This window comes from Esox lucius, chromosome 6 (assembly GCF_011004845.1).
Source record: "Esox lucius isolate fEsoLuc1 chromosome 6, fEsoLuc1.pri, whole genome shotgun sequence".
Classification (NCBI taxonomy): Eukaryota; Metazoa; Chordata; class Actinopteri; order Esociformes; family Esocidae; genus Esox; species Esox lucius.
This window is the reverse complement of record NC_047574.1, coordinates 9,174,588-9,202,377: the sequence shown is the minus strand read 5'-3', so window position 1 is coordinate 9,202,377 and position 27,790 is coordinate 9,174,588. Positions and strand designations below refer to the sequence as shown.

The following is a 27,790-nucleotide window of genomic DNA, read 5'->3' as shown; positions in this document are numbered from 1 at the left end:
CATTATTACTTGACTATAGGATGTCATAAATGTAGCAAATTGAACTTAGGTCTTATTTATGGACTAGACCCAATATAAATAATTGCACCATAGTGTTATCATATGAATAATGTACAATATAATTTAAATGGATATAGGGTGAAAGGCCTCAGTCTAAGTGTCAAATTTCAAGTTGCTCAATTGAATGTGCCTGAGGGCAGCAGATCAGGGAAAATAAAAGATTTTAAATGAGAATTTGTTCTCAGTTGGCTTAACTGAATGGGATAGAGCAACCATATATTGAGACATGCTGAGAATGTCAAGAGAACGGCAACCATAACTTAAACCAATGTTTCCTTAGATACAATCACTGAAACTATATACATCCAGAAATAATCCAACCCACCATTTAGTTGCATTAGTGTTGCCAGAGCCTGCTAATATTGTGGGGACCACAATCAATTTGTTTAAAAAATGTATTGGCAGGAAGGTATTAAAATGTAAATACTGTGAGCAATTTGAACATGGTTTTCCGTATTGCTTTGTATATGGCTGGAAGAAATGCAATAAATATTTACACATATTGGTATACCCTACAACAGAACTGACCACAGCAATGTAGATGACTACATAAAGTAAAAGGAACACAGGGAATAGAGTAATTGGCATGGTAGAAAAAATATAATTTAATTTAGTAGATATTTGTCAAGTCAATCGTGATTGATGTATTGAAATAGGCCCGCAATATGGTTAATCAAGTCCAATTTGGATATGTTTGGCTGTTTTCACTACATTTCATTTACAGTGCTTTTTAGTTGCTTATGTCGCTTTCGGCTGTCATGCGGTTCACTGGTAAAAATGACAGACTGGATTTGACATTCGAACAAACATCATACTCTTATCATACTACCTCAACATGCACTAATGTGAAATAAAAATACACAAAAATAGTGCCTTAATGTTGGCACTTTATATTGGGGACCACAAGGAGATTGATGTTCTGGGCAAGAGATACAGTAGAATTATCTACTTGTCGATATTCTGACAGTTGTTTATACTTATGTTTTACTCCTTCAGCCGAAACATTTACAATGTAATTAAAATCATCAACCATTTTAGTTCCATCAACTGGGATGGCTTTTAATTTCAAGGCTTATATTTCAAGGCCATAATTATTGAGACAACAAAGCCTTTTCTTCTATTGGCTCTACTGTACATTCCAAAAGTGCCCTCCAAAATTAATTGACCTTTTGGTAATGATGAGGAAAAAAGGCTATGAAAAATTACATTGTTTATTAGCTGATCTTGCAAAATTAATATGGATGACATCTAACATTTAATTTAGGTACATTTGTTTAGACCGCATGGGCATGGTCAGTGAGGCCATCAGGGTTGTGAAAACCTCTTGAATCGAGGGCCATGTCAAGATGGTAGAGGAAAGCTACACATTGGTTTTGTAATTCATGTTTTGCTGACTTAACATTATAACATTTTTAGGGAACAGAAACCTAGAAACCCCCGACTTGCGGATGAAAAACAATTGCTGTCATGTTCTTAACACACTTTAAAATGTTAGGTTAATCTCCTTATACTGTAGGTTCATCTATGTACTTCAACAGCAATAAAATACTCAGTATTTATTTTAAATGACAAGTGTTGATGTCTGTATGTGTTTATGGTGCATGTTTGGACATCTGGGGCCTGAAGTACCCTGATCTAATCCCTTTAGCCAGAGAAAAAAGCATTTCTAATTTTAAAATGATGTGTTTATTTCATGAATGTTCATATTTTCCTGTTTGATATTTGAATACACTGTTCTCCAGTGTTAGTATTTTTTATTCAATACATATTCACTAGCTTACAGTGCTTTTGGAAAGTATTCAGTCCCCCTTTGTCTTGAAAAAAAACAAAAATACCTCATTTACAAAAGTATTCAGACTCTTGCCAATTCAGACTCTTGCCATGACACTCCAAATTGAGCTCAAGATCCATCCTGTGTCCTTTGATCATCTTTGAGTCTCTAGAACTTGATTGTATTTCACCTGTGGCAAATTACATTGATTGAAAAGCACACAAGTGTCTATCTATGGTCCCACACTTGACAGTGCCTTTAAAATGCAAAAACCAAGCCATGAAGTCCCAGGATATCTGTGTAGAATTCCAATACGTTAATCTTCTTCTGGTGAAGCCATGCTTTTGTGGATTTGGATGTGTGCTTTGGGTCGTTGTCGTGTTGAAAGGTGAACTTCCTCTTCATCTTCAGCTTTCTAACGGACGCCTGAAGGATTTGTGCCAAAATTGCCTGATATTTGGATCTGTTTGTATTCCCTCTATCCTGACTAAAGCCTCAGTTCCAGATGAAGAAAAACAACCCCAAAGCATGATGCTGCCACCACCATTCTTCACTGTGGGTATGGTGTTCTTTGGGTGAATTGCTTTTGTTTTTGCCCCAAATATACCTTTTGGAATTATGGCCAAAATGTTCAACCTTGGCTTCATCAGACCACAACACATTTTCCCACGTGCTTTTGGGGGACTTGATGTTTTTTTCAGCCGGGCTTGAATGTTTTTCTTTGTTAGAAAAGGCTTCCATCTTGCCACCCTACCCATAGCCCATTCATATGAAGAATACGGGAGATTGTTGTCACATGTAGCACACAGCCAGTACTTGCCAGAAATTCCTGCAGTTCCTTTAATGTTACTGTAGGCCTCTTGGAAGCCTCCCTAACCAGTTTTCTTCTTGTCTTTTCATCCATTTTGGAGGGACGTCCAGTTCATGGTACTGTCTCTGTTGTGCCATATTTTCTCCACTTGATGATGACTGTCTTCACTGTGTTCCATGGTATATCTCTAATGCCTTGGAAAATCTTTTGTACACTTCTCCTGACTGATATCTTTGAACAGCTGAACTTTATTTGTGATTAATCATAGTCACTTTAAATGATGGCAGGTGTGTAATGACTTCTATTGAACATGAGTTTGAATGTGATTGGTTAATTCTGAACACAGCCACATCCCCAGTTATTAGAGGGTGTGCACACTTACGCAACCAGGTTATTGTAAGGTTTCTCGACGATATCAGTTTGTTTTTCAATTTAATTGTTCACATTATAGGTCACATTAAAAATGGAAAAAGTTCTGACATGATTTATCTTTGTCTCATTCTTTTACATCACAAAAACCTGCCATTTTAACAGGGGTGTGTAGACATTTTATATCCACTGTACGTCCTAAAGGACTCTGAGAGCATGATATGGTTCACTGGTGTCCCATCCAAAGCCTAGACACGAGCCCCACTGAACATCTGTGAAGAAACCTTTAGATTGCGGGTCCCTGATGCTCCCCATTTAATCTGATAGAGCTTAAGAGGATCTACAAGGAACAATGAAAAACTAAATTCAGGTGTGCTAAGGTGGTAGAGCATTCCTAAAGAGCTTCAAAGTTGTGCTCAAAGGAGGTTCTACAAAATACTGAATAAAGTATCTGAATACTGTCTTTTGAATTGGCATAACATATCTAAAAACATGTTTTCACTTTGTCATTATGGGATATTGTTTGTAGATTGAAAGCACTGTACATTAGAAATTTGCATATGCACTTTAATCTAGTTATATTGCTTATTAGATTTAAACAACAATGTTATTTTAAAGTCAGTGTCAGTAACAATGTGCATTGTTTTATGAATTCATCATAATGAAAGCCTAATCATAAGAAATAATACATTATGAATAAATTCATGAACACTAACGGGCACTGAGGAAATGTATTACATTTCCAGTGTTTGCTCACGCTACTACATTGGCAACAATATAAACAAATACCTCACACTTTCACTGCATTTACATTGCAGGGGAATATCTTAATATCCACACTAGCTTTACCTCCAGTAGTTCACTTGTGGGTGTGCCAGAATGATTTTACAGTATTTTTTGAAGTCTTGAGTGTAGCACGTTGGTATGGAGGACGCTTCGCCTATTATCTGGCAAACGATTGTTGCTAAAAAGAACAGTTTGTCCAATCTGTGCAGTTTGTCCACACACAAATAATATGGGAGGAAGAGTACTGTATATCCTTAAACATAATGAGTTAATTTATTATCCCCTTATAAAAAATCCTGACTGTAATGTTCATCTTGTCACGTCATAGAGCTATGGGAAACCCATCACGGCTACTATGAGCTTTTCCAGTTTTTGCTCCATTTCCTAGGTTAAAATATTTTGCGGAACAGACAGGAACATTTGAATGATGGAAACAACAATTATTGATTTGACAAAAAAGAAGACCTGGGACTGGTCCGTGACCTGCCAACATCATGGGGAAAGTAGTGAAGTCAATGCTAGTAGGAAAACACTTTAAGTAGTGGGGCCTGGAATATTGTGATGATGAATGGAATCATGAAGAGCTAGCTAGGCATGCAATATGCTATGTAATTGATAGCACCGTATGCTAAAGTAGGTGTGTCATTCAGACTAATTATTCAGTCATACAAAATTGTATGACTCATAATAGAGTCATACAAGATTGTAATTGAGATACAGCTTTGAAAGGTCAATGTACATAACAGCAAGTCATTAGAAAAAGATCAAGAGTTGCCTTGTACTCCCTGGAATTCAATCACTAACCCATGGTGGCTGGGTAGCATTTAAATTAATTGAGTTATAATTATCAACCTTTAAACAATTGTGCCTATGATGAATTTTGTTTCAAGTTGATATGCCCATTGACTAAAAAATGAGAATGGAAAAGTCACTTCTTTGAAGCTGTCCAGCTACATATGTTTTTGTAATGTAGAGAGCAATTCTTATTTTAGTTAGAGCTGGGCTGAACTATTCTTTAGTCTTTTACTCAAGGAAAGTCAAAATAATGGACACAATATTATTTGGCAAGTAATTGTTTTAAAGTAAACTTTGAGAGATGGAACATAAAACCAGAAAAAAAACACCTGCATCAAATCAATATTCGCGATTGGTATTCCTTGTCTAGACGTTCCCATGTGAATAGTTGTTTTTGCAGTATGGACAAAGAAAATTTTAACATGAAGAACATGAATATGAGGATAGGATGATAATGTGATACCAACCCCCACTCCCCTCAACCACATCCTGTGCTCTCTCTCTCTATCTATTTAGTGCACAACAATTTTTAGAAAATGTATGAATGAGACAACAAATAAATTCTTAAAATACATACACTGATTAGCCAAAACATCATGGCCACCTGCCTAATATGCTGCTGGTCCACCACCAAAACAGCGTCGAACCACCGAGACTTTCTGTCAGTTCGGACCAGACCAGATAGCCTTCAAAGCCCTCGGGCATCATTGAGCCCTGGGCGCCCAATATCCTCTCACCAGTTTGTGGTTTGTCCCTCCTCGGACCACTATCGGTAGGTACTGCTGACCGGGAGCGCCCCACAAGCCTTGTTGTTTCAGAGATGCTCTGACCCAGTCGTTTGGACATAACAATTTGGCCCTTGACATAGTTACTCAGGTCTTTACTCCTGCCCATTTCTCCTGCATCCAACATGTTGACTACGGGAACTGATTGTTCGCTTACTATCTAATCTACTCAGACCATAGACATGTACCCTTCTTAGCAGATGATCAAAGTTATTCATTTCACCTGTAAGTGGTCATCAAGTTTTGGCTCATTAGTGTATATCAGAATGTTGGAAAAGTTAATTCCTGATCTAAATGTACTGAATGAGAAATGTATTCATCAGTTCACCCTTTGCAGGAATCAATTCGGGAATGGGATGCCAAAGTCAATAAATCACATCAAGACTTAAGATTATGTCAAAAATCCATGTTGTAAATCTTAGTAAGAAGATGTATAATAAAAAACACTGAAATAACATGTAATGTCTTCTATTCATCAGTGAATAAACCATAAATCAGTTCAATATTAGTCACAAGGCATTTTATGGATTTTATTTCCACATGTCACTTGAGTAAGTACAATGTAACCGTGCAAGCATGGTCTAACAGCAACCCGAGCAACTCACGCATCATTCTGTCCACCCCCTTGCACACCGTCAGCCCCCATTCTCAACAACGTGTGGGTTGACCATAGAAGAGTAAGCCCTCGTAAGCCAGAACACATTTCTCTTTCCCCACTTTAATTTCACTGAGGGTGGTATGAAGATGCAAAGATCAATATCTGCTGATGCTTTAAGAGTAAACACCCTCTTTAGGGGTCTCTGTTGCGCAGCAATGCATGATTCCACTTGTTTGATAAGCCCTTTCTCAAGAGCTCACTGATAATCAAAAGACAAATGTAATTCCACAGAAGAGGCTCTAAGCTGGTGGCAGCAAACTGAGAGGTTTATGAAGAAGTGTCAATTTTTTTTTTGGGTTGCAGATTTCTTCCTCTCCAATAGATATGCATGAAATACATAAGCTTTTCAAGGACCATCTTTCCAGCTGGATAACTAAGCAGATTTGTTCATTGCTTTGTGTACAGCCAGCCACAATATGTCCTTAGATTTTGTTCTTAATATAGTCGGATGTGCTAACATTATCCTGATAAAAGATGGAAACCAAGATTGCATTTGGGAGGATCGCGTAGTGAATGCCTTTCAACACTTATGCTAAATATCACCATCAAAGCTCATGTGTTATTCAGGTGTTGTGCTATGAAACGTGATGATCAGCTTGGGCAATCAAAACAATGCCAGATATGTTACATGGCTGCTGGTCCAGTCACGACATGGTATTCATTCAGACAAGGCAAATGATGCATGGGGTCAAAACAGATGCTAAGGTTACCCATAGACCTATGAGCTGATATGCCTGGGAATAATGAACAGCCTCCTAAGCAACAAGGTCTGTGGGAAATTGACTTATATCCCCTTCCAATGTAATGCATCTTCATTTAACAGCATGCAGTCACATTTACATCTGTCTTTCCCCATTCAATAGGGATTGATAGTTTGTGCCTGTAGGAAACCGCCATCGGGCTGTGAATTGGGCCCGTTATGGATCTAACCAAAGTACTGTCACAGGAAGAAAAAAAAAAATCTGTATTTTATGTGATATTTGGCTAAACCAATTTTCCATTCTTTATTTGGATGTTATGTTTGGCTAAAGAGTTGGTAACCTTTTTTGTCGTTGACATATTTGGCGAGAGGTTTTCCTTCTCTTCAGAGTTACATTTTGGGATACGTAGCTCAATGACAGCTACTAACAGACGTTTAAACTAAAAGTCTTTTTTTTTTTTTATTAATGAAAATCCCAGTCTTTGCTCTACCAACACATTGACCGTTAGCGTAAGGTCTGCGAAGTAAATTCTAATCACATCTCCAATAGCAACCAGTTCCGATACCGCCCTCTTCCCACAGAACCGTCTAGAACTAGATGGGATGTTACATTTAGCAGTCTAGTGATGCCATCAGTTTGGGCAGGCATCGGAGGGAATCACATGCAGTCTGACAGTGAGTTTTCTGTAATTTCAGAGGTCATTAGAAGTGTGAATTTGTTGTGGAGGCTGATAGGTCTTAATGGATGCTCATCATTCTCCCATTACAGGTAATCATTGAAATCTAGGCTTGGTTTAAAACCAACTAGTGTTCCTAATTTAGAGCCCAGTAATGAGGAAGTGCATGTAAATTGGAATTAAGAAGAGTTTATAGTAGGAACAGAGTAGATCTTCAAAACTGAAGGTCTGGAAGATTCATATGGTCTTGTCTCATCATGAAAATCTTTTTGAAATGCCTTTTTTATCTAAACAATTTACAGAATGTGCAAATGAATGCTTAATAACAGAAAAGTTAAGTCCCAGGTTGAGTCCCAAATAAGAAAAAATTCTCAGAAGTGCATGCAAAGGGCACAACAACAAATGTATAATAAATTACCCTCAGCTGTGACAGAATTTAAAGACAGTAACCATTTATATAGAAGGAAAGGCCTCCATTGATTTCTGCATTAAAGGTGAAATATCAGTCTCAGTAGATTTGGCATGGAGATACAAACAAAGTGATTCATTCTTTCTGAAAATCCTTATTGTATTGGGAAGATGTGTCGTGGCCCTTAATAAACACTATACATACTGTAACCCCAGGCTGTTACTCATGATCTAGAACAATGGCCATTATTGTTTGTTTGTAGGCCTTTATATATTTGCCCTAAATACCATTTGTGATTTGTGTAGCACCTTAAAAGGGATTGTCTCCAATGTCACATTTGTTTTAAAATGTAGCTGATAATGTTTCAGCTAGGAGATATAATAATTAATTATTATATAAAGAATCTCTCAAAATCGTGTAGCCATTACAACCCTTTATTATTTTAAGTCGATAAGGAAAGCAAAACAAAATGAAAACCCACACCAGTATAGAATAGGATGCAATATTCAATGTGGGAAAACAAACGTATGGCTTCTTGAAGATCTGCAGAAAGAATGTGAACCAGAGAATCCAGCACAGGTGAAAGACATCCTAGGTAATGCGGTATCCATCACAGGTGAAAGACATCCTAGGTAACGCGGTATCCAGCACAGGTGAAAGACATCCTAGGTAACGCGGTATCCTGCACAGGTGAAAGACATCCTAGGTAATGCGGTATCCATCACAGGTGAAAGACATCCTAGGTAACGCGGTATCCATCACAGGTGAAAGACATCCTAGGTAGCGCGGTATCCTGCACAGGTGAAAGACATCCTAGGTAACGCGGTATCCAGCACAGGTGAAAGACATCCTAGGTAACGCTGTATCCAGCACAGGTGAAAGACATCCTAGGTAACGCGGTATCCAGCACAGGTGAAAGACATCCTAGGTAACGCTGTATCCAGCACAGGTGAAAGACATCCTAGGTAACGCGGTATCCATTATGGGTCTAGTGGACTCCACTAGAGATTAACTAGAAATAACAAACAGCACCTTTTAGCAACTTTAGTTACCGCCGCTTGAAACCTCTTACCCCTTAAAGATGCATTTAGGGACTTTAGCAAATAAAAACAAAAAAAATATCTTTAGATCTCACTTTGGGGCTGGATCCACTTTGGGGCTGGATGTGTAGTAAGTAGCTATAAGTAGAATCACTATCATACCTCAGTTGAAAATTTGAAAACAAATGGTTTTGATGACATGAGTAATATATCGGCACACATGAACAACTACGTAATTTTCAGGGACCTGTTTTTGCTCATCAGTGCCACTTTTACAACCAGTGGCCAGCAATTGCATAATGCATCTTTAAGACAACAAATACAGTATAGTATCTCATGTATTTGTTAGACAAGTTCACTAAAAACCACCCTTAAACAAATTCCATTTCCAAATGTGTTAATTGATGTATTGGCTCACTGATGGCATCTAGAGCTCCACTACTGTGGAATGATTTGCCAATTAAGGTTAGAAATGCAAACTCAGTGCAAACTTTCAAGTATCTACTAAATACTCATCTCTACAGCACGGTCTATGATTAGGTGTAGCTTGGCCCGGGGGCATGAAGGTGACCAGAAAGGCTTGATACTGTCCACCCTTGCTGTCTTGCCAGGTGGGCTTTCATATCCACTGGGATGCCCTCCCTCCAATGCCTCTTGGGGGCGGAGTCACTGGCTTGTTGTTGTCTCTCTGTTGCACACTTGTGCAATTGGGCTGTACTCTGCTGGCAATACTCAGCCCTCATTCAGGGTGGTTGCGGTTTGGTTGATGCCTGGCAATGTGGGTGGATTGATTTCCTGCCTGTTAGGCAAGTATGCCAAAAAGTGAAATAGATTTTCTAGAATTTCTCCAGCTCTTAACGTGCACTGAATGTATTATCTTACCAGTTTTGATAACCCTTTGGTTTTCATGAAGTTATGGGTGTGCTAGTCTGATTGGTTTTAACAAACTTAGCTAACAATGCTATCTATCAGCTGTGGGCGGAGCTATGACCCACTTGTATTGTTGCATATAGCTGGAAAAATATGTATTAATCCATATGATGACATGCTTCAATCACATTGTTGTCCACCAACAACTGATCAAATAATCGATATTGCTGGCCACCACTACTGGAAATATCCTATTTTACTCACTCTCCCTGTTAGTGAGTGTTTATTTTTAAATATTATGGTTAAGCATCTATTCCAGAACTTAATAGGGGAAGACTGAGTATCCCCTTGCTGTTGCATAGTGGATGTGATGTAACCCTGACGTAGTTGCATTTAAAACTTTATAAATTAAACAAATCTAATCTACATCCAAATAAATGCTGGTCCTCTGACACATTCTGGTTAATTATGTAGGCCTATAAACTATTCATTGTTACCTGTGTGACTTCTTTATTTTAATGTTTCGTTTTATGTGTACTTACAGTATTTTTGTTTTGCCTAAGGATGAAAAGACGGACTAAGACCATAATGCTTTGTCAGGCTTATATTCTCATATTGATTGCAGAGTGAATTGCTCTATGCAGAGGCCCTCCAGGTGCCCATCGTGTAGTAAAGCAGTTCTCAATTGCTTGGCCATCACAATATCCTGTTTTTGATTTCGGCTCCCCTTCAGTTCCTGTGACAATCTAAAAGCCCCCCTCAGTGGTGATTTTCTACACTTCCAGATCCGTGTCAGTTCCCCACTGAGACAATTCAGTCAGTCTTATCCACTGGCACGACAGAGATGGTCAGATCCATAAGGGAAAGGGGTTCCCAGGGAGGACTCAGTCACTGGACTGAATCTAGGGTCTTGTATCAGGCTTTCACCACCCCATTGATTTTATTTCCAGTTAGGAAAAGGGTACTGCAATTAGACATTGAGCCCATTGAAGCTCTAATCAGCACAGAGGTAGTTATTTAAAAGATCCAGAGAAGACAACACTAAGGAGGCATACTTTGCATTCAAGCATGCAATTATTTATTTATCTGTTTTAATTAAACTGGAATATTCTTGGCATGTTTATAGATGCCTTACATTAAATGAAAATATAAACCACGTTTTAAATGTAAAACATGATCAGTTTGTATTTGAACAAAAGCTGATATAGTTGACCTATAACCAATAACTAATTACCAATGCAAGGCGCTCTAACTCAAAGGTAAACCTGAAACCTAAAATGTGTGTATTTTTTTGCAACTACTAAGAATATTTAACGTAACGTCAGTTTAAGGTCCACTGTTTTAGCTACCACACTATAACATTGATATATATTCCTGTCCACATATAGATACTCTATATGATTTTCTGTATTTTCATTCTGATGAGACAAATGTTGTGTACTCATTCTTTTTATAGAGATGTTGCAGCCAGAGGTGGTTGAGCATAGAGCACTTGTAGTCTTACGGGTGATATATACCTGAAGATCTGGTTGCTAGACACTTGACAAATTAGCGCTGGAGCCTGCTATAGAGTTACATTGAGCTTATTTTCTGTTTTCTGTATTATTTTGTTTTTCAGTGCTGCCAAGTCACACATGTGGAAATCCAGGGTTGATACCAAATGGAGTAATTCATGGGACAAGATACAACATGGGAGATAAGATACGTTACAGCTGCCTCATGGGATATATACTGGAGGGGCATGCTGTACTCACTTGTATTGTGAGTCCAGGCACTGGAGCATCATGGGACTTTCCAGCACCGTTTTGTCGAGGTAAGATACTAACTTTATTCCACAGTACATAGCAGGGCAAGGGTATTCATATTTACATTTTCTACCATATTGTTCCTGTCAATATCATTATGGATTATACAATGTTTTTTTTGTAAAATAAGATTTTCCCTGGACCAGCATTTAGCTGCATCGATCCTGGATCGTCATTTAATTGTGTGACCAAAATTATAATCTGGCCTTATTGATCCTGGATCGTCATTTAATTGTGTGACCTAAATTGTAATCTGGCCTTATTGATCCTGGATCGTCATTTAGTTGTGTTGACCTTGAATTTCATATGGCTTAGTTTATCCTGAAACAACTTAGCTTTTTAATTGTTCTTGATCTATGTATTCAATTATATTACTTTTACAACTAATATATATATATATATATATATATATATATATATATATATATATATATATATATATTGTGGACATGATGGTGTGGCATTGTTTAAAGGATTTTATAATAAAATATATTCTGTTCCAAGCATTCCAAAGTAAAACCAAACATTTCAGTAAATACTCACTATCATCGATTTAAAGACATTTGTGAAAACAATGTCAGTTTATGAAACCTGGTACCAAGACTTCAGGATTATTTTTATATGTTAAGGGTTTAACATATTCGTAACTTTTGATGCCTCATAAGGAACATTTTAATATTCACGGTTAGGCATATCCTTTAAAATTTCTATCAATTAAGAAACAGCTTCTGTTTTTTTATGTAACAGTTCCCTTAATTTGCCCAATGCAACTTCTGATTAACAATTCCTGATCCGAGCTACGAGGGCGAACTGCCTCTCTTTTCCAGACTTAACCCCATGCACACTATTAAATGTTGCCATGTGTGTCTACAGTCCAGTCTGACTGGTTTGGCGCTGGAGAATTATGATGGAATTATGGTGGTAGATCCACAGATGTTCCAATCTTGATTGCACTCCAAGCTGCCCTCTCCTATCAGCCGAACAGGAATGCCTTTGTGAGAGTGCATTGTGAAAATGCTGTCCTCCAACTTTAGCTATTGGAAATGGTGGCAAGAGTAGACATCAACAGATCTACCTCAGTCACCCTCAAAAGAAGTGCTCCTCAGGGCTGCATGCTAATCTTCTACTTGTTTTCCCACAACGACTTCATGGCCGCACATGATTCACAACCCCACCGTGGGGTTTGTTGACGACAAAACGTTGCCAGTCCTAATCATATATGACAACAAGACTAACAGTCTGTAGGGGGAAATCGGAGAGAGTGCCAGGATAACAATCTGAAGCAGAAACATGTATTTGGGTCTAACAGTAACGTTGCCTGTCAAAATAAATACATCCTTCCATGTGTGTGCGGGCCATCAAAATAAAGGCGTCTTTCCACATGTGCGGGCCATCAAAATAAAGGCGTCCTTCCCCATCAAATGTTTTTCTTCCATTAACTTGTGAAACACTTAACTGGATTTGATTGTTAAGTCTGCTTCACAAATGTCCCTAAAAGTATGGCAATGTTGCACTTACAGGTTTAAATCGTTTGTGGTGAGGCTAGGAGGCTAGCTTCCGACATCACGGGCCATGAGAGTGCCAAGAGCCTCGATGGTGAGAAAGAGTATTGGTGTGAAAGAACAGACATAATGAAAAGAGCAGATAGCAAGGGGTTGTCCAAACAGTGTCAGGAAAGACATAAGTGAGAGCCTGTAAAGCAGACAGATCCTATTGACGTTTCCTGATAGTAGCGGTAAGATGTAATTCAAGAGTGTGCAGATCCTGAAATGCCCACACCTGAAAGGGTGAAGAGGGGGATCTGATGGTTCACAGTGTCAAAGGCAGTGGATAGATTTCAGAGGATGAGAACAGAGAGGGGGCACGGCAAAGAGCTGTGATACAGGGGAGAGCAGTCTCGCTTGAGTGACCCTTCTTGAAACCTGACTGGTCGGGGTCAAGATGGCAAGGCAAGACATTCCAAGCATGCTAATGTGCGTAATGGAGAGGCCTTACATATTCCCTAAAGGGAAAGGTCTGTCTGTGTTGATCCCGGATCATAATTTAACTGTGTTGACCTGGATTAGCATTTAGCATTATCGACCCTGGATTGTAATTCATGTGTTGACCTGAACTGTCATTTAACACTGCTGATCCTGGATCGTAATTTAACTGTGTTGACCTAGATTGTCATTTTACAGAATTGATACTGGATCATCATTTAGTTGTCATTGTTTACTGCTGTTGGACTGATAATTAATTAATCCCAGATTTTTCTTGTTCCAGAAGTATCAAACAACATGTCTGCTATTCTACATGACCAAGAAATGATAATAGCATAGTCTAATATAGGTCTCTGTGGGGGGGTCCATAAATAGCACAGCCAGACCCCAGGTTTAGGGTTTAGTAATATAATATGGTTGCCATGTCTGGGCCATTTCCTCCAGCACTTAAATATGTCAGTTTAGGCTTCCTGGTTGACAAAGCAGCATGATATGAACCAGAGTGGCATTGGAAGACTCATATCTTGACATTGACTGTCCTGAGTCCCCTGGGAGTTGCTTTAATGAAGCAGTTTGGAAATCATGAAACTAAGAAGAAGAAATGTAAATAATTAGGCCTATGTGGTGTATATATAAAAGTGTGTAAAAGTGGGATACATGTTTATGTATATACACTATATGGCCAAAAGTATGTGGACACCCCTATGAATTATTGAGTTCTGGTGTTTCAGTCTTGCACATAGCCATGATATCTCCCTAGACAAGCACTGGCAGTACAATGTGACTTTAAAGTGGAACTGTCATAGGAAACCACGTTTGCCCAAAGTCATTTACGGAAATTTCTGCCCTACTGGGTCTGCCCAGGTCAACTGCAAGTGCTATAATTGTGAAGTGGCACCGCCGAGTGCTGAAGCGTGTAAAAATCACCTATCATCTGTTGCATCACTCACCCCAGAGTTCCAAAGTGCCTTTGAAAGCAACGTCAGAAAAATAACTGTGCTTCTGGAGATTCATGAAATGGGTTTCCATGGCTGAGCAGCTGTATGCAGGCCTCACATCGACATGGACAACGCCAAGCATCGGCTGGAGTGGTGTAGAGCAGTGGAAACATGTTTGCTTCACTAACTGGCAGTCCGATGGACGAATCTGGGCGCAGCGGATGAGAGAAGAACGCTACCTACCGGAATGCATAATGCCTACTGCACATTTTGGTGGAGGAGGGATAATGGTCTGGGGCTGTGTGTCAGGGTTTAGGCTAGGCCCTTTCCAGTGAAGGGTCATCTTAATGCTACAGGATACAAAGAGATTTTCGACAATTGAGTGCTTTGTGACAGCAGTTTGGGAAAGGCCCTTTCCTGTTGCATGGTGACTGTGCCCCTGTGCACAAAGCGGGTCTTTAAAGACATGGTTTGACGAGGTTGGTGTGGAGAAACTCGAGTGGCCTGCACAGAGCCCTGTCCTCAACCCCACTGAACACCTTTGAGATGAATCGGAACGGCGATTGCGAGCCAGGCATTCTCGTCCAACATCAGTGCCTGACCCCACAAATACTCTTTTGGCTGAATGGGCACAAATTCCCACAGAGACACTTCAGAAGTGTGGCAGCTGTTATAGCCAGTGGGGGCCAACTCCATATGAATGCCCATGGTTTTGGAATGGAATGTCTACCAAACTCATTGGGTGTGATGGTCGGGTGTCCACATACTTTTGTCCATATACAGTAGTGTATATATTTATATGGTTAAATGAATGCAGATGCAGCATGGATTTTTCACCTGTAAAATTTTAAGAATACAATATTATTTATGATTGACAGTGAATTGGTGAACATGTCCTATTTTATATTTATTTTATATTAACACTTATATCAATGAGTATTGTAGGTTTTGTGAGTAGAGCTTGAGGATATATCAGGTTTAAATTTGATTTGTTACTGTACATCTCACAGACCAGCTAGCATCTCTGTGGGTGTGGAACTTAGAAGGTGGGTGAAGAGAACCTTTACAGCTCTGTTCTTATCATCTGATGGGCTAATGGTTGGAAATGACTCACATCTGCTCTGAATCTAAGCAGCACTTACATTTGGCAATATTTGCTCTGATTTGATACTGCACTGACACTTTTACCTGTTGCAATATTGCTTTATTACAACTTTACTCTGGTTTTGTTGAATTGGCAGCATTGTAGATTGGCCCTGTACATCTGGCCATGGAGATCTCACTAAGGTATTCACATAAAATGTCTGGTTGTTGTTAAGTTTGTGACTGGCAATGGCATATTTACCAAAGTTATCTCAAAAGTACAGCCAATCATAGGTGCTGTCAAAATGTCAAGGGCATTTTCATCCACTCAATAAGAGCTGGAACAATTGAGAAGGCAAAGACTTGGTCTAGACTGAATTATTTTCTTAGAGCAAGATGTGACTCAGTCAGTGAAGCAATTGTGTTTTACTCATCTTCTTCCTTTAGCTGAAGGAGCTTGTGGTGGGACATTAAGAGGAACAACAGGGACAATATCAACTCCACACTTCCCCTCAGAGTATGAGAATAATGCAGACTGCACATGGAGTATTCTGGCTGAACCCGGGGACACCATCGCCCTCGTCTTCAGTGATTTCCAGTTGGAAGACAGATACGACTTCCTGGAGATTAGTGGGACTGAGGCTCCATCGATATGGTAAGTAATTAACATACAGTACACAATATAATTAAAGCACCTCTTGTCCTTGTTTTATAATTGAAGCCACACTAATGACATCAATCAATTATCTAATTATTGTTAAGTCATTGAGAGATGTTGGTTGTGTGTAACTCCTATATAAAAGCTATGCGTAATTAGTATCATTGCATCATTTTAATTAAAATATAAAGATGAGTCACTAAAGTTTAACATGAGCCCACAACTGGGAGACCTCACAGCTGGGAGAAAACCCTAACCCTAATAATGTCTAATATTTTCCTGTCACCAGTTAGGGGTGTGACATGAGAAATTTCAAAACCTGAACACTTTTTGGATTGTTTTACTTGAGAACATACTGTTTCTGACCAATTGTGAAAGGAATAACAGAATGTCACTGCATTGCAAAGGGCTATATGGTGTGTTCGTTTTCACAGGTAGGAAAAATCTAAATCTACATGACACAAGTTGAATTGGAAAAGGCTTTGAATACTAATCTGGGTGTACGGTCAGTGCTTTGTTGACATTTAACAGAAAGGTGATTGTATTTGTGAGAAATTGTTTAAATTATCAAAAATGTATTCAACAAACTGAAACCATACATTGTCATTTCTCAAAATTAATATTTGTCTTCTACAGTTTTTAGGGTTTATCCTTTTAATTTGAGATGAATAAGGATGAGTTCAAGAAAAGTGAGCCTGTCCAATAGGACAGCCTGCCTGTGCTACAGTATGATCCAAGCCAGCTGATGCAATACTATCGAAATAAATTACATTGTAGAGTTAATATTTAATTGCCATTGCAAATATAACTGTCGTCTGTTATCGATTATGAAACATGGAACGGATAGAACGTAGAACACCGTTTTTAATTGTGTGTTTAATTGGCTATTACATAACCCTCAGAAGAAAAAAAAATCTAGATTTAGCCAGCCTAATTTTGGCCATCCTGCAAAACTTCAACACTGCTTTTTCTGTGATACTGGAATTCAGTGTGAACACTGACAAATATTTTCTCTTCTTCAGATTGATGCTATGCCTCCGCCATTTTAGAGACAAATCAAGTGGATGACACACAAGTTGTCAAGATCTGCTTTTGCATCACTTTATATTCCATGGCAGTAATCCACATTCAGAGTGAGGACAGAGAAATGACATGAACATCAAAGCAGAGATTGACATGTTTTAGGTTTACCCGACTTACGGAAACAGGGTTTAAATGATAGTATGTGGCTAAGTCTTTTTTTAGCTATGGATAGCACACACAGATACAAATTCTAATAGAACATTTTAATATCTGATTCGTATTATTTTCTCATGTTCTTTTTATGGTACTATTCGCTAGTTAAGTTGTGCCTCCAATAATCATGATAGGCGGTGAAACGCGGAGGTCAGTACTTGACTGAACCTAAAATGGGCCAAATGTACCTGTACCATAATAAGAAGGTTATTATTTTCAGGTGATGCTTTCCTTGTTTTAGGATCTCCTTTCACTTGCTATCACTGTCACTGTCAATTCATTAGCATTAATCAATAGGTCGGGGCTTTTCAGCATCACGCTGCTCCTGTCCTGTCCCTCTGGAAACTTCTTTCTTAAATCTAAGAATCTGAGTCACGTCCTACATACTCTGTTTCAAACACATGTTTATTTTACTCACTCACTTCTGAACCCTCTGAAGTGAGTGAGTAAAGAGAACATGAATAGCGGCACTTTGAATGAACATCACAAGATGATGTACTTTATGATGTAGATATTTCTTATATTTGCCCTCCCCCAATGGGTGACATTTTATATTAAATTGCACAATGTATTTTGTAACTAACACAGTAATAATTGTAGTAAGAACATTGCACAACTGGATTAGCGAATTTGCTGAATGCTAATCCAAATACTTGGACTCAAGTTACAAAAAATGTCCTTGATCTAATATATAATGTTTTGTAACTACACATGTGCATGGCATCAGTTAATTACCATGTTAATAATGCATGCCATAATATAAGTGCATAGGGTTGCTACCATCACCTCTATACCAGTCCATCGAAAACGTCTTGATCTTATAATTAAAACAGGTTTACCCCAGTGCCAAAACCTCATACAGGTCTGCAGGTCTGAACTCCAGCCCTAACATAACCATACTAACCATACTAACATTACTGGATCACATAATATCCTTTTGCAGGCTTAATTGTAACTGCAACTTGACTGTAAACATTATGTCGGTATGCAGTCATTGACATCAATACTCATCAAAGCAGAACGCAGCATCATCCTGTGTCCTGTGCACAGTCACTGACGGTTAGATTTGTTACTTTAACATCATGTTAAACAAGCGATTGGTTGCTGGTGATAATTTCCCCTCTCCTGTGAAAAGAACATCAGAAGCATGGCAAGGTTACTTAAGCAATTAAGCATAAGGGGGTGTGATATATGGCTAATATGTGGTATCTATGGGCTTATGTTTTTGTGTTGTGCATAAGAATCATAGCCGTGGTGTATTAACCGTATACCACACACCCTTCTTACTTGATCAAATGTGTGCATCATAACTCAGAAAGCCTTTAAGACATTGATTTTTTCCTCTCAATAGGCTACGCTTTTTAACAGTCTAAGCTAGATAGTGACTTGTGTTAAAGATTACAATTTAGCCAGACAAATGCAAGAGGAAGATAATTATTACGAAACTGTCAAAGTTATAAGAGAACTTGTTTTCATACCTGTTTCCCAAAGGGTCTTGCTGGTATATTTCGTTTATATTTTGAAATATATTGTGAAATAACTTAGCTTGAGATAACCGCTTGAGAAGTGTAGCCTATAGATATAAAAATATATCCAAAGCCTTGCAAGATATCCAAAGCCAGTCAGTACTGCTTAATCACTTATTAAGAAGTGGAAAATTCGGGGATCTCTTGATACCAAGCCTAGGTCAGGTAGACCAAGAAAGATTTCAGGCAAAACTGCCAAAAAAAAAATTTGGGATATGAATTAAAACCCACAGGTTAAAAGAAAAAGCTGATGTGGTTGTTTCAAAGAGGACAATACCAAGATACTTGAACAAAAATGAGCTACATGGTTGAGTTGCCAGAAAGAAGCCTTTAATGCACCAATGCCACAAAAAGCCGAGTTACAATATGCCCGACAACACCTTAATATGCTTACAGCTTCTGGCACACTGTAATTTGGAGTGACGACACCAAAATAGAGCTGTATTGTCACATCCATAAACGCTATGTTTGGTGAGGGGTCAACAAGGCTTATAGTGAACAGAGTACTATCCCCACTGTGAAGCATGGTGGTGGCTCACTGATGTTTTGGGGATGTGTGAGCTCTAAAGGCACAGGAAATCTTTAGAAAATTGATGGCTAGATGAATGCAACATGTTAGCAGAAAATACTAGGAGACAATTTGCGTTCTTCTGCATGAAAGCTGCACATGAGACGCTTTTGGATTTTTCAAGGGAGATCTCAAACGTACACTTCATGCCAGACGATCAAACACTTTGCATGACCTGGAGGCATTTTGCCAATTCAAATGGGCAGCTATGCAACCTGCAAGATTCAGGGCCTCATAAACAACTATTACAAAAGACTGCATGATGTCATTGATGCTAAAGGGGGCAATACACAGTATTAAGAACTAAGGCTATGCATACTTTTGAACAGGGGACAATTGATTTCTTTCTTGTTTTGCCATGTTTTGTTTTATGATTGTGCCATTCTGTTATGACCTACAGTTGAATGTGAATCCCATAAGAAATATAAGATGTGTTTTGCCGGCTCACTCATGTTTTCTTTACAAATGGTACATATATTACCAATTCTCCAAGGGTACGCAAACTTTTGGGCACAACTATATATATACAGTATATACAGCTCTGGAAAAAATTAAGAGACCACTGCAAAATTATCAGTTTCTCTGGTTTTACTATTCATTGGTATGCGTTTGAGTAAAATGAAACATTAATCCCAAATTCCAAATAATAATATTGTCATTTAGAGTATTTATTTGTAGATACCAACAACTGGCCAAAATAACCAAAAAAGATGCATTGTTTTCAGACCTTAAAACAAGAGTTCAGAAATCAATATTTGGTGGAATAACCCTGATTTTTAATTACAGCTTTCAAGTGTCTTGGCATGCTCTCCACCAGTCTGTCACATTGCTGTTGGGTGACTTTATGCTACAGTACTCCTGGCACAAACATTCAAGTAGCTCGGCTTTGTTTGATAGCTTGTAACCATCCATTTTCTCTTGATCAGATTCCAGAGGTTTTCAATGGGGTTCAGGTCTGGAGATTGGGCTGGCCATGACAGGGTCTTAATTTAGTGGTCCTCCATCCACACCTTGATTGACCTGGCTGTGTGGCATGGAGTATTGTCCTGCTGGAAAAACTAATTCACAGAGTTGGGGAACATTGTCAGTGCAGAAGGAAGCAGGTGTTCTTCCAGGATAACCTTGTACTTGGCTTGATTCATGCATCATTCACAAACACAAATTTCAGCCTTGCAGAAACATCCCTAGATCATCACCAATCCTCCACCAAATTTCACATTTCCTCTCCAGGTCTCTGTCGAACCATTAGTCGACCAGATGTTGGGCAAAGCTGAAAATATGACTTGTCAGAGTCCTCGCTATGCACTCGCTATGCACTTCACCCCAGCTGCTGTTTGCCATTCTTTTTATAAGTCACTTGATGTCATCCTACGGTTGTTGAGTGACATTCAAATGAGTTGACGTCATCTCGGTCAGTGGACAGTCGTTTCCCTCTGCCAGTCTGTAGCTTTGTTGTCCCCAATGTCTGTTGCTTGACCTTGTTCTTGTGAACCGCCGTCTTTGAAATTTTCAGGATGGAATCAACCTGACGCTCACTGTATCCCTCTGCCAGTAAAGCCAGAATTTAACCCTTCTTTTCCTCACCCAAAACTTTGTTGAATAGTTTTTTTTTTAATTAAAATAACCTTTGAGGTACTACTTGCACTGTTTTTGCCATCCAGTTGGTCCTATTGCAAGAGGATAGTGATGACCACAGCAAGGATTTTTATACTTTTCCTCGTTAAATTTGATTTGGTTCAGGGAATCAACTAATCAATACCTCATTAAGTAAAATGAGGTGTGCCTGTGTTGGAATTTAACAGACACTGGAATGGAATGGCTGCCACACATGTAGATATGCTGATTTAAGAAAAAATAGGAGTGGTCTCTTAATTTTTTCCAGAGCTGTATATATATATATTAGTGTCATCATTAATCATTATAGCTTTTCTCAAAAATGTGCTTCGATGATACCAACTTTAGTTAATGTCCTAAAAGACCAAACCAACTAGTATAATCCTGTGGCTTACCTTCTTTCTTTTCTCCCTGAGGTCAGTACTGCATGAAGTTACTAAAAGCTGAATCCTTGGTGTACATTTTACAGATCAAATCATACAGTTGAAGAGTTATGTCATAACTATTTTATAACTCATCATGAGACCTCTACATTACAAAGATATTTTCCCATTCATAAACCATTTATAGAAAAGCACCTCTAGGTAATTTACTGTGTAGTTTGCGACTTTGATCTGTATAACATCCACATTAATGGTTAATGCAGACAACGTAAAATAATGTCACTTACGGACAAATTGGTGGATTTTCAGATATTATGAGAATATATCTGTTTAGGGATCGCACTATTTGGAGTCATCTTGTTAGTCAACTTGTATTTCTTCTGTGCTAGTCACCTCGTCAGGCTGATGTATTAAATTAATTTTTTTAATTGTTTGTATATGCATTTTGTACATGCCTTTTCATGATAGCCAATTTGTTGAGGCTCTGCTTCATTGTAGAAACTCCCAGCAAACTTGGGACGGTCAATGTTGAGATCTATCCTTTGAAACACATCAGATGCCATTCTGGTTCTTATGACATTCCTTGCTCATCCGGGATGTTTTAGCCTGGAAAGGATGATGAAAGGAACACGTTCCTCCTCAATTTAACTGAAAGGCTCCCAACCCACCACAAGGAGTTGTTGGAGCGCAACGAGGCAAGGCAAAAATATCTGATTGGTAAACCTCCCAGGATTTGAACACTGGTCTCGCAATAATGCAGATAACTGCAAGGCAGTGACTTTGCTGCTATGCCATGTTGGGGCCATCAGTCTGTCCTTGACTTGGATGGAGACAACGTATTTAAAAGCTGCTGACTGTGCTTCTGTTTGAATGGAAAAAGCTGAGAAAGCAGTGCTGTTAGTTGTTATTGAGATAATACAAGCATGTGACTTTTGTTAGCACATTTCTGGTTTGGCAAATAAAGTGTTTATTCCCACTCCTGTTGGGGTGGGTATTTATTTTGGTTTGGCTTATCTGGGGGAAAGTAAGTGGGCATCCATAGTGTTTTTTTTTTTAAGGATACATTTGCAAGTCAGCTTTCAGTGGATTCCCATGTGGATGCCTTCCCGATACATTTTACACTTCACCTGTTTTTATTTTAGGTTGTCAGTGACTTGGTTAATTCCCCTCTGATATACAACATTTTAGTGTTGTTTTTTAGGGAACATGACAACATTTATAAAGTATTAAGAAACATGCTTCCAATATATAAATATATAAAAAAAACAGCTTAAAATAAAATATAATCAAATATGTTCAGTGATGTTGGGTTGAAGGCATTTTCTTCTTTTTTTGACTTGTCTTTAATACTGTAGATTGAACCTTTAAACTTTTTGGGAGATTTCCCAAGAGTTTTATAGGTCTCCTTATCCTATAAACTTAGGACTACATTTCCTATAAATTTACGACTACTTTTCTGTTGATTTTATGTTGATTTCAATTCATTAACAGGATGAGAACATTCCTGGAAACTGGGTTAGGTTCAACATAAAACTTTGCAATAAGAAGAGTTTGAGTGGGAGTAGTAACTTGTGTCTCCAAGTGACACACACACTTCTCCAAAGCAGGCCCAACAATTTTAATACACTTTCGCGAGTCAAAGAAAAGTCTTCAACAAGGTGTCTTATCTTGCTCTCCTAGCTCTGTCAAAAAGGAATAATTTATTTGCACACAGCCATGCATCCTCTCCGTCACACGATTACCTCTGTTGTTTATAAATCCCAATCTGGGTCACCTGTGCAGGATTCCAATGCCTCTCGCCAAAATAGATAATATATGTGTTTTTCATTTTACTCATTTACCAGACATTCGTTTACTGATAGTATATTATTTCTGATTATTATTTTTTGGGGGGGGGAAAAAGGCTTTGGGAAGTTTTTGGAAGATGGACAGGGACACTGCTGTCCTAACTAAAAGAGAAAAGAGGGAATTAATTTCACCATTGGGGTGTCACAACAGAGAACTGATTAGCGCTGAGTGGGGGCTGCCTTCCCAAAGGGAAGAGATGACCAAGAGACCAGAGCTGGCAGAACCAAGTGCTCAGGTACGGATGTAGGGTTTCAGCACAACCTGAAGGCAGGGAGGTAGTTCCCTATTATAAAATACAATCTTACAGTGTTGGGTTTTCACAAGGCAATTCAGAGAAAAATTGTAGATGTGCATATAAAGGAGTCCAAAATAGGCATTTTTGATCAGCCATAGCTGTTAAATTGTCACAGTAAATCCAACACAGTGACTATAACGTTGACACTATGTATGACATGCATTTACTACTTTAAAAGGGCTAATTTGGACGAACATAACAAAATGATGTATAATGTAGAAATTTCTTATATTTGCCCTCCTCCATTGGGTGACATTTTATATTAAATTGCTCAATGTATTTTGTAACTAACACAGTAATAATTGTAGTAAGAACATTGCACAACTGGATTAGCGAATTTGCTGAATGCTAATCCAAATACTTGGACTCAAGTTACAAAAAATTTCCTTGATCTAATATATAATGTTTTGTAACTACACATGTGCATGGCATCAGTTAATTACCATGTTAATAATGCATGCCATAATATAAGTGCATAGGGTTGCTACCATCACCTCCACAGAAAATACCAGTCCATCGAAAACGTCTTGATCTAATAATTAAAACAGGTTTACCCCAGTGCCAAAACCTCATACAGGTCTGCAGGTCTGAACTCCAGCCCTAACATAACCATACTAACCAGTTTTGATTGGATCAAAACCAGTTGATAAGAGGGACATGATCTGCAGTACATTGAGATGAACAGGAATCTTCTCATCCTGTTTCTGAATTGAAATCCACATTGAATTCTCAGAGAACATGATATACAGTGGGGAGAACAAGTATTTGATACACTGCCGATTTTGCAGGTTTTCCTACTTACAAAGCATGTAGAGGTCTGTAATTTTTATCATAGGTAAACTTCAACTGTGAGAGACAGAATCTAAAACAAAGCCAGCGCATGTCCAAGCCCGTCTGAAGTTTGCCAATGACCATCTGGATGAACCAGAGGAGGAATGGGAGAAGGTCATGTGGTCTGATGAGACAAAAAATAGAGCTTTTTGGTCTAAACTCCACTCGCCGTGTTTGAAGGAAGAAGAAGGATGAGTACAACACCAAGAGTACAACACCATCCCAACCGTGAAGCATGGAGGTGGAAACATCATTCTTTGGGGATGCTTTTCTGCAAAGGGGACAGGACGACTGCAACGTATTGAAGGGAGGATGGATGGGGCCATGTATCGCAAGATCTTGGCCAACAACCTCCTTCCCTCAGTAAGAGCATTGAAGATGGGTCGTGGCTGGGTCTTCCAGCATGACAACGACCAGAAACACACAGCCAGGGCAACTAAGGAGTGGCTCCATAAGAAGCATCTCAAGGTCCTGGAGTGGCCTAGCCAGTCTCCAGACCTGAACCCAATAGAAAATCTTTGGAGGGACCTGAATGTCCGTATTGCCCAGCGACAGCCCCGAAACCTGAAGGATCTGGAGAAGGTCTGTATGGAGGAGTGGGCCAAAATCCCTGCTGCAGTGTGTGCAAACCTGGTCAAGAACTAACGTATGATCTCTGTAATTGCAAACAAAGGTTTCTGTACCAAATATTAAGTTCTGCTTTTCTGATCAAATACTTATGTCATGCAATAAAATGCAAATGAATTACTTAAAAATCATACAATGTGATTTTCTGGAATTTAGTTTCCGTCACTCGCAGTTGAAGAGTACTTATGATAAATATTACAGACATCTACATGCTTTGTAAGTGGGAAAACCTGGAAAATCGGCAGTCTATCAAATACTTGTTCTCCCCACTGTAGAATATACACACAAAATCAACTGAAAAGTTGTCCTAAATGTATAGGAATCATAGTCCTACAAACCTCTTGTCCCAATAAGTTTAAAGGTTCAATCTACAGTATTAAAGACAAGTCAAAAAATAAAAAGATGCCTTCAACCCTGCATCACTGAACATATTTGATTATATTTTATTTTCATCTGTTTTTATCTACACTGAACGGCCGTGTCGACATTCACTGTAGATACCTCACCAGGGCAGGACAGCAGCAACAAGAGCAAATCTCTGACCTCTTTTTTACTTGTTAACCGAGCCAGTCAGATATATACAGAATATAATCTGAATAGCTCCTCAGTTGGGGTTGGTAAAAATGCATTACAATTTAAGTCATTTAGCAGATTTTTACTCGCCTCTCATGAATCAAACCCACAAACCTGTCATTGCAAGCAACATGCTCTACACACTGAGCTACTGTATATTGGCCAAAATAAATCCTTCCATACAGTTGTTGTTTGCGGCGCTCCAGTAAAGAGTGGCTTTCAGTAATGCCCATACAGTGAAGAACCAAAGCCTTAACATCATGTATATTGTAGCCTGTTACTATACAGCCCCTTGTGTTCCAATTCAAGCACTTAATCATGTCAATACCAGGCAGAAGCCAGTTGCTTTTTTTACTGCAGAGGAGAGTTGATTGATCAGTATGGAATCACTTCTGGGTTACAGCTCAGTGTACCCCGTGGATGACAGTCTCTGCGTTGTGTGGTGTTATTTGTATTATTGATGATTCGAACACCAGGCGTCTCACCTGGAACTCATCCGTTTATTGTGCTCTGATAACACTGGAAACAGGCTTTCGTAGGCAGGTTGCCCATGAACTGCACAACCAACTTCAGTCTCCCATTGATAAGGAAAACAGGCAAAGGAGATGGTGGCGGTACAAATGCTCACAGTGCAAATACATACCTGATAACATTGGATCAAGTTTTTGTTGGCGATTTGGTGCCAATGCTCTGCACAACCAATTTCACTGAAAGACATTAACAAGGGCTGTACCTGTCTGTCAGCTACTGTCATGCCTGTGTTCTGTTCGACACCCCCCCTTTGGCCTCAGAAATCGAAATCCCTGAAGTCTTGACCACCGGCCACCCATTCCTGTCATCAACCATTTCCCCTGTTTCATTCGGACTTGCATACATTCTTCGTTCAACACGCCAACCGTTCCTGTCACACCCAATTCCCCTGCTCATTTCCACTGACATTTCCGACCCAATGCCCTTCTGTTCATCTCTGGACAATTATACACACCTGTCTGTCATTTGTTTCCTTCATTGTCCATGTTACTATTATGTTACTATTCAGGCAACGTTACTTTTTCTCCATTCGTGTTACTTGTGTTACTTGTTAAGCTTTTTTAATGCCTCTCTTTTGTTCTTGTGTTGTATATGTGGAGTGTGTCTGAGAGTGATCGATAACTGGCCCAATTTATTGCCACTCAAGTCTGTTTTGATAAATGCTTCTTGCTTCCTTGTCAATCAATCAAATTCAATTAAATTTATTTTATAAATCCATTCATATCAGCAGATGCTTATTTAGACACACCACTTAAATCTCAAAAATGCAAAGAATGCAGTTGGTCAACGGGTCAAAAAGACCTCTCCAGGGTACCTTTATGTTTGTGTTGTCTTTTCCTAGCCAAACGTGTTTTATAGGGTGTGTAAAGTTGGCTATAATTTTCAGAGGCAAATGTTTAAAGGTCGAGACCAAAATAGCAGCACAACCTGGTTATGGAGTTAGATATCTGCCAAAAGGTTGACTGTTCTTACTTTCCATCTCCATTTATTTGTTTACAGATCGTTTTTCTATGTACAAACTTTTGTCAGTAATGTGGCATCGGCACATAGTAGCTCTTCAAAGCTGTGAAGCTAGTAACAATAAGCTAACCCAGAGCTCTACAACAGCATTGCAATTCCTGATTTCATTTTCAAAATAAAAGTCCATAGCTGTTGTTTTTACACCAGTAGACTATAATGCGTTTACATATTAAGTAAAATACTTGTATGCAAAAATTACAAGGTCAAAGAATAGCCTTGCATAGAATTCTACTGTGGAATTCTTTAGTTATTGATCCTGAAAATTAACCCGCAAAGCAGTCAATGCATCCTTATGGAACGACCCCTGACCTCTGTGTAAAATATGAAAGCTTGGAAGTTGAGACTATTGCTTAGAATATGTCACCTGGAAACTAGACTTGAAGGAGTTGCTGAAGTAGAAAAAATAATAATTCTCTCTTTTTTAGGTATTGCTATAAGATAGGGCCTCTATGCTACCTGTCTCCAGTGTTTTCGTAATTAAATGTAACATTTTACAGATTATAACAAAAATTACTGTTTGTAGCATTGAAAATGGAAGAGG

The 27,790-nt window shown here is 38.8% G+C and overlaps 1 protein-coding gene across 3 annotated transcripts in view; it reads left to right on the top strand.

Moving 5' to 3' along the window:
• The window catches only part of LOC105021402 (CUB and sushi domain-containing protein 1), a 398,226-nt gene that overhangs the window by 217,084 nt on the left and 153,352 nt on the right, over positions 1 to 27,790 (top strand). For all 3 annotated transcript variants that reach the window (XM_020047620.2, XM_020047618.2, XM_020047621.2), the window contains exons 4-5: positions 11,350 to 11,544; positions 15,987 to 16,194. In XM_020047620.2, coding sequence (XP_019903179.2) covers positions 11,350 to 11,544; positions 15,987 to 16,194 — 403 coding nt within the window. The remainder of the gene's footprint in view (positions 1 to 11,349; positions 11,545 to 15,986; positions 16,195 to 27,790) is intronic.